At 37.2% G+C, this 6,945-nt stretch overlaps 1 protein-coding gene across 1 annotated transcript in view; it reads left to right on the top strand.

The window, feature by feature from the left end:
- Positions 1-6,945, top strand: part of BDP1 (B double prime 1, subunit of RNA polymerase III transcription initiation factor IIIB) — a 148,939-nt gene that overhangs the window by 81,538 nt on the left and 60,456 nt on the right. The window contains exons 18-22 of the mRNA XM_006870989.1: positions 1-551; positions 1,128-1,315; positions 1,670-1,892; positions 3,499-3,677; positions 4,552-4,774. The exon at positions 1-551 is cut by the window's left edge and continues 1 nt beyond it. Coding sequence (XP_006871051.1) covers positions 1-551; positions 1,128-1,315; positions 1,670-1,892; positions 3,499-3,677; positions 4,552-4,774 — 1,364 coding nt within the window. The remainder of the gene's footprint in view (positions 552-1,127; positions 1,316-1,669; positions 1,893-3,498; positions 3,678-4,551; positions 4,775-6,945) is intronic.

The raw sequence follows: 6,945 nt of genomic DNA, 5'->3' as shown, positions 1-6,945 counted from the left end.
AAGAAACCAGAAGAAAGATATCCCCAAGTGAGAACATACCAGAAATGAATGCTGCCTCTGAGGAAAGCAAGTCAGATTTGAAAGAAACTGGAGGTAGAGAAATATCCCCACAGGAAACGGAAACAGCCTCAGAGGAGGTCAGAACCGGAGGTGAAATTGAGACCAATTTGGAAGAAACTGGAAGGGACATTTCCCCAAGGGAAAAGGTATCAGAAGAGGTCAGTATCATAGGAGACAGAGAGATTGATTTGAAAGAAACTGGAAAAGGAAACATTTTCCTGATGGACAAAATAGCAGGAAAGATGATTATCATTGAAGAAATAGAGGCAGATTTGAAAGACACCAAAAGAGAAAGTGCCTCAAGAGAAAGTGGATCTGAAGAAATCCGTGCAACTGAGGAAACAGTAGCAGATTTGAAAAATACTGGGAAAATACAGACTGCTTCAAGGGAAAATGAACCAGAGGAGACTGATAAAGTAAGACAAACTGAGACATATTTAATACAGAGCAGTAGTGATGACTGCAGCCCTATGCCTTCACCAGATACACAAGTATGTATTTTTCTGTCCTTTAAAAGCTATTGTAAAGCATTACTTATCAAATAATTCCATGTTTATAACCCTTACACCCAAAAACATTGAAAATCTCTAAAAGTAATGTTCATTCTAGCCTTAAATATGTCTGTTTAGGATCTGGAAGAAACTATAATTACTGGTCTAATATCAGTTTGAAATAACTTTTTAGAAGGGAACTAGGAACTTGCATTGATAATTGCTAATCATGGTATGAAGGTAATTTGGAATTACTTCATTTGACCATGTGTATATCTTTTTCTTTTTCTAGTTACTTGAAGTTCATTCTGTTGTAACATTTTTGAGGACTTTTTTTCGTACATGTTTTTGTACAGATACAGTATTTGTGGTTTAGAAATAGCATGACATGTAATATAAAAGAGTTTCCTGAATTGTAGTTTTAACTCAGATTTTATTTTACTTAAAAATTAAATTAAAATTAAAGCAAAACTTAAGGTTTTTTTTTTAAGATAGGTGTTTTGGTTTTTATTTGAAATGTCAGAAATACCTAAGGAATCTTGTAAAAGTGTTGATTTCTTGCGACTGTTCCTCCAGAACATTAGCAGTGATAAACTATCAGTGGTGCACACATCTGTAGAAGAAAAAACAAATTCTGAAAAGGAAGTACCAAATCAGTTGAGTCATTCAAAGACTTCTGAAGAGACTTCTGAGCTTGGTAAGACAGAAGACAAAGGGATGCAATCTTCAGATGTCCCGGAGCAGTTTTCAGATACTAATTTAAGGTATAAGTATTTAAAATATGTGCTTCTAAAGAAAGTAAATAGAGTTATATTTGCTAGTTTGCTGAAGGCTGGGAGAAAAGATTGAGGTTATTCTGACAGTTAATTGTGAGAATTACTAACACACAATTGTATGCAACTCATTCTCCTGCATCCATACAAATTTGGCAAGCCTGTATGTTTTTGCAAATTTAGGCTCATACCTGGATTATACCCTCATATTTTTAAGCACCTACCAAATAATCCAATTTGCTTTTTATTAAGAATTAATAATGAATATTATTGTGAGCCTCTAAGGTAGTCTTAAGACTCTGGTTTTCAATTCATTTTAAAACTTGATATTCCTTTTTCCAAAAGCACATCTCGTCCTCAAGAACAGAAGCCATTTGAAGTTAAAACAGTACCTTTTGTGAGAAGTCGCTTCAAAAGACCAAAACCAAATTTAGCCAGAGCAGTATTAAAAAGAGAGACTACAGAAGCAGAAAAATATGTACCTGGAAAGAAATCTGAAATTGATAAAATGGATGCTGTTGTGATACAACCAAACAGCGAACAAACTAATAACCATCCTTCTCAAGATGTGAGTTATTTAAGATGGAGTTTGCTTGTTGTTTTTTTAGTTTAGCCACTAGCGGTGCTGATGAGCTCCTGGATGTTGCAAATTGTTAATAATCTAAGCTACTGACTGATAGGTTGGAGGTGTGAATCCACCCAGAGGTGACTTGAAGGGAAATCCTGGCAACCTACTTGTGAAAAATCAGTCATTGGAAACCCTGTGGGGCAGTTATACTTGGACACACACAGAGTCACCATGAGTTAGAATCAACTTCACAGCAATTGATTGCTGTTACTAAAATGAAACAATTAAAACTTCATAAATACATCTTCATTTTTTTTTTAATGTGTGACATTTCATATACTTTGTGTATGAATCTCAGATGTCTCATGATGGGCATGTGGATCATGTGAAGGCATGTAGGAAGCCTGGGATCTATTTCTGGTTCTGACTTCTGCTCAGTATGTGACTATAACTAAATGATGTAATGAGTTTCTTCATCAAAAGAATGGGAACAATAATTTATTATATGTTGTAAGGATGAAGATTAATAGCATTAATATGAGTTAATAAGATGTTTTTATTGATGTCATTGGCTTGTTCCATTAAAAACTTTGAAATGAAGTTTTAATACTCAGAAATCGAATGTTTTAAATGTATATTTTTGACAGTATAACACAGCAGGAGAAACATGAGGCTTTCTGTTTCCATAAAGATTTACAGCCTTGGAAACCCTATACCAGGTTGTTATGAGTCAGAACTGGCTTGATAACACTTAACAGCAACAATATAGCTTAGTTCTTTACTACAAGAAATCAAGATTTGTGTTTATTCTCCTAAAAGGACAAATCATTTATTAATTATTTTTCTGTTTATAAAAATTTTAAATAGGAAAGGATAGATATATAATCTTAAAACTGAGGGTCCTTTGGAATACTGTTAATCATGTAGTAGTTTTAAATACATGTACATATACTTTTCTCTGTAGTATAAACAGTAAACTGCTTGTATTTCTATTAATTTACAAAAACTAGCTTCAAGCATTGCTTTCTCATTTGTTCACCTGATGCAACATTGTTGATCTCTACATAGCAATTTAGCTTATTTAAATGGTCACATACTGTTGCAGGGTCCTGGTGTGGCGCTGTAGGATCAGCACTGGACTGCTAACTTCATGGTTGGCAGTTCAAACCCACTAAGCTGCTCCTTGGAAACCCCATACAGTGTTCCCTATGAGTCAGAACCAATTTGGCAGCATTAAAAAACTGTGTATACTGTTACATTGAAAGGATTTCATAGTTTGTTTATTCAGTCCTCTGCTGATACTTTCCTTGTTTCTGGTATTTTGCTTGTTTTATATTTTCTTACTGTAATAAACTGCCTTGCTGGATCCCAATAGGCAGTAGGGAGTTTTAAAATATACACTTTTATGGTGATAGAATAAATGTCTAGCAGTGGAATTTTGGGGGAATTTCAAATTTTCATAGATGATATCCAATTGTCCTATACAAAGATTGTACCCAATAGACCCCTCTGGTCTAATAGTATATGAAAGGTACTATTTCCTTGTACCTTTACCAACCCTGGATGAAATTTAAAAAAAATTTTTTTTTTTCTATCTACCTTATAGGATGCGGCTTCCCAAATGACACCAAGAGAAAAACATGAACCAGGTCACAAGGAGGACAAGGCTGTGATAGTAACATGTGTACAACCTGAAAAGAGTCTTTCACCTTCACATTCTTCAGAACCAAAAGAAGAATCTCAGTCGACACAAGCCCAGGAAAATGACTTGGTTGCTTCTGCAGGGTAAACACTGTTTTTTCGAACATCTAGTGAAGAAAGGCACTTCCTTAAAATGTTTATCTCAATTAATATTTTTTAATGTATTTCTAAAGTGATTGGAGTCACTTTGTCCCCACCTTCCCATCCCTTCTTCACTTTGTCCTTAGGTAAATGTGCCCTTTTGATCTTGAATGATTGACCATTCCATGGTGAGCAGACCTTACTATGTTGTCTTCCATGTACACCTATCTACCTCTTGGCTGAAAATTGGGCCACGAGAATGAGTTTTGTTCCAGACTGGAAGACCAAGGGCCATAGTCTCAGGTTCCTCCAGTCTCTTTCTGACCATTAAGCCTGGTCTTTTTTTTTAATTATTTTTCCAATTGAAAATCTTAATAGACTCTTAATTGAAGCACTTCACCAGCCCTTTTCTTTGATGTATTGCAGGGTGGGCTTAACTGCCAACCTTTAAAAGGTTAGCAGTTGAACACAAACTGTGTGCTACCTAGGGACCTTGTCTTTTCTTTTTAAAAAAGGATAATTGGTTTATTTATGTTGCTATGGCAGGGCTGCATAAGATAGAATGCTTGACATCAGCTGCTTTTGATTCTTGCCTACATATATTACTTGTTAACTGCTTAAAATTCTACCCAACCAAAGCTTTAGGAATATATGTATATAAGTATATAATCATTGCATTTTTGAGAATTGTGATTGTTAAGTATCCTTTATAAATTACTGTGTAATCATCAGAAAAGAATTTCCTCTGATTTCCTATAATAGTACAAAGAATATTTTTAAAGGGATTATTAGAGGAGTTTCATATTTAAATTTTTTATTCTAGCTTTCAGCTCTTTACAGTCAAGTTCTCTTTCTTTTTCTCTGTCCCATTTTCTAGGACTTATAATATAAACACTTTCCAACAAGAAATGAAAGAAAGTGATATCCAAACTACTCAGCCAATAAGGCGCAGACTTCAGAGACCCAGACCAAACATAAGAAGGATTGAACAGAGGCAAACAGTAGAAAAAAGTGACACTACAGACATAGTTAAGGAAGAAAGAACAATTCTACAAAAAGATGAAACTGAAAAATTCCCTGCTGAGGTGAGTTATTATTATGTAATTGAAGTGAAAATACATTTACTGTTTTCTTAAGTAATGAACCTATTCATTGTGAACACTTCTGATAAATATGAGATAACATTAAAAATTAATAATTATCTGAAGTATCACCACCTTGAGATAACTACTGAAAATCTGTTGGCACATCTTAACAGACTTACCATGTATGAATACTTATGTAAATTGAAATAATAAAATTATACATACTGTTTTGCTGCTGTCTTTCACTTAAAGCGGCTTTCTCTGTCAAGAAATTTAGAGGTACAACTTTTTAAATTGTGCCATAATATTCCACTGTGTGGAACTGCAGTTTGACCAGTCTCTCATTTATTTATTTTTTTTAATGTTTTATTGTGAATTATGTGATAGTTTACATGGGAGAACGTTAGCTTTACATTCATCCATTCATATATCGTTTCATTGCATGGTTAGCATCCCCATCCCCTCCATGCATCATCAACCAACCACAGGATATACCCTGCAAGCCTGCCTCCCAGTTGTCAGCACACTGCCCTTTTCCCTCTCTGGGTCTAGAGTCCCTAGCCGCTCCATCTCTTCACGTCATCTTCTCTGCCTCCATCTCTGGCATCTCTATTTTTCTGGGTAGGGTCTCGCACTCCACTCTTCTCCTTTGATGGTCGCAGGGCCCTCCGCTCCTGGACTGCAAAGTCAACCACTCTGCTCCTTTTGCTACAAAGTGTCTACCTTTACATTTCCAACCCCCACAGTCAGTCCTGATAGCAATTATTCACTATTGTATCAAAAGGGACCTATCCCCATCTCCTTTCATCAGCCCCGCCTAGACAGATTGGATAATACTCAGTGGAGATTCTACCTTCCTCTGTGCCCTCTGGATCTAGGCTCCCTCTTGAAAGCTTGTAATCCAGTCACTTCTTAACTTTATAAGCCCCCCCCCACCCCCCCATTTTGGGTAGTCAGTGTCCCAGTTGCCCATCCCTGTCTACTCTGTATATGGAGGGGGTGGGAATGATCCTCCATACTAAGATTTGTTCCTTCTTTTGAGCTACTTCATCCATAAGTGTAGGTCAAGTTCATCAAATTGTATCAGATTACTCTTTATTTCCTCTTCTTTCTTCTTCTAGTTGAGCTCTGATCATCCAGTAATTGAAGCCAGGTCAAGTGGGTATTATCTGCAAGTGTGGGTGTTCTTATGCATATGCCCTCTCTTCTTGTCATTTGGACACTTCACTATCCACTCTAGTCCTCTGTGGCTATGTCACTGACTCTGGGCGCAAGAGTCCCCAGGTCTTGCCACACTGCTGTTCAACCAGGTCTCCACCCGGGTTCACAGGAGTCTATTGAACGTTGTAGGGCTTAGCTCGCTGTTTCATTGCTGTTTTCCCTCACTTCCCCTTATTGGTGACGAACGTGGTCACCAATCAGAGTGTGTATTCCCACTGAGTCTTAGTCTTGGAAGGGGGTTTGCCCTGAGGGGACCTGATCATTTGTCTTGATGTCTCCTGGGAGAGCAACTTGCTTGTTCTTGTAGTAATCAGTCGGACTGCCATTAATTGTTTTGTATTTTTCCTGTTGGTCTTTGTTTCAAGAAGTGTTTTGTCTTCTTCTAGCCTCTTCAGGCTGGTCTGCTTGTCCTTTCAAGTGGAAATTTCCTACCTCAGAAGATTCTGGATGGGGTTCAGGATACCACCTATGGTCTTATATAATGCAGTCTCTGCAGGAAGCCTACTTCACTGGGCATGTTGTAGCCCCATTTTAGGTATTCCAATCAGTTATAGGCAGAAGATGGACTTACCCGCTTTCTCTGGTTATATTTCTGGCTATTCCTTTCTCTCCCCCTCAAGTGTCTATTTTATAATGGTATGACAGGGAAACCAAGATTCAAAAGATAGCCAAGCATTTTAACATTATTTCCCCCCCTTTTCCCCATTCCAACCATGTCTCAATCCTTGTATCTCAGGACCCTGCTGTTCCAAGGTTGTGCATACACCATTGTTTAACTCTGTCCCACTTAGCCATGCAAACCTGCCTAATTGTTTTGCCAATTGCTTTGTTCTTCCATTCCCCTCCCCCTTCTTGTGTATTGTCTCCTCTCCCTAGCACACAAGGTTTTCAGTGACTAAATGTTAGGAAATAGTTCGTCACTCCTTCAAGGACTTCATTCTTCTTGGATCAACTATCAACACTCA

The sequence above is a fragment of the Chrysochloris asiatica genome, unplaced genomic scaffold, assembly GCF_000296735.1.
Source record: "Chrysochloris asiatica unplaced genomic scaffold, ChrAsi1.0 scaffold00157, whole genome shotgun sequence".
NCBI lineage: Eukaryota > Metazoa > Chordata > Mammalia > Afrosoricida > Chrysochloridae > Chrysochloris > Chrysochloris asiatica.
Note: the sequence above shows the minus strand (reverse complement) of the source record. Positions and strands in the feature narration are given on the sequence as shown.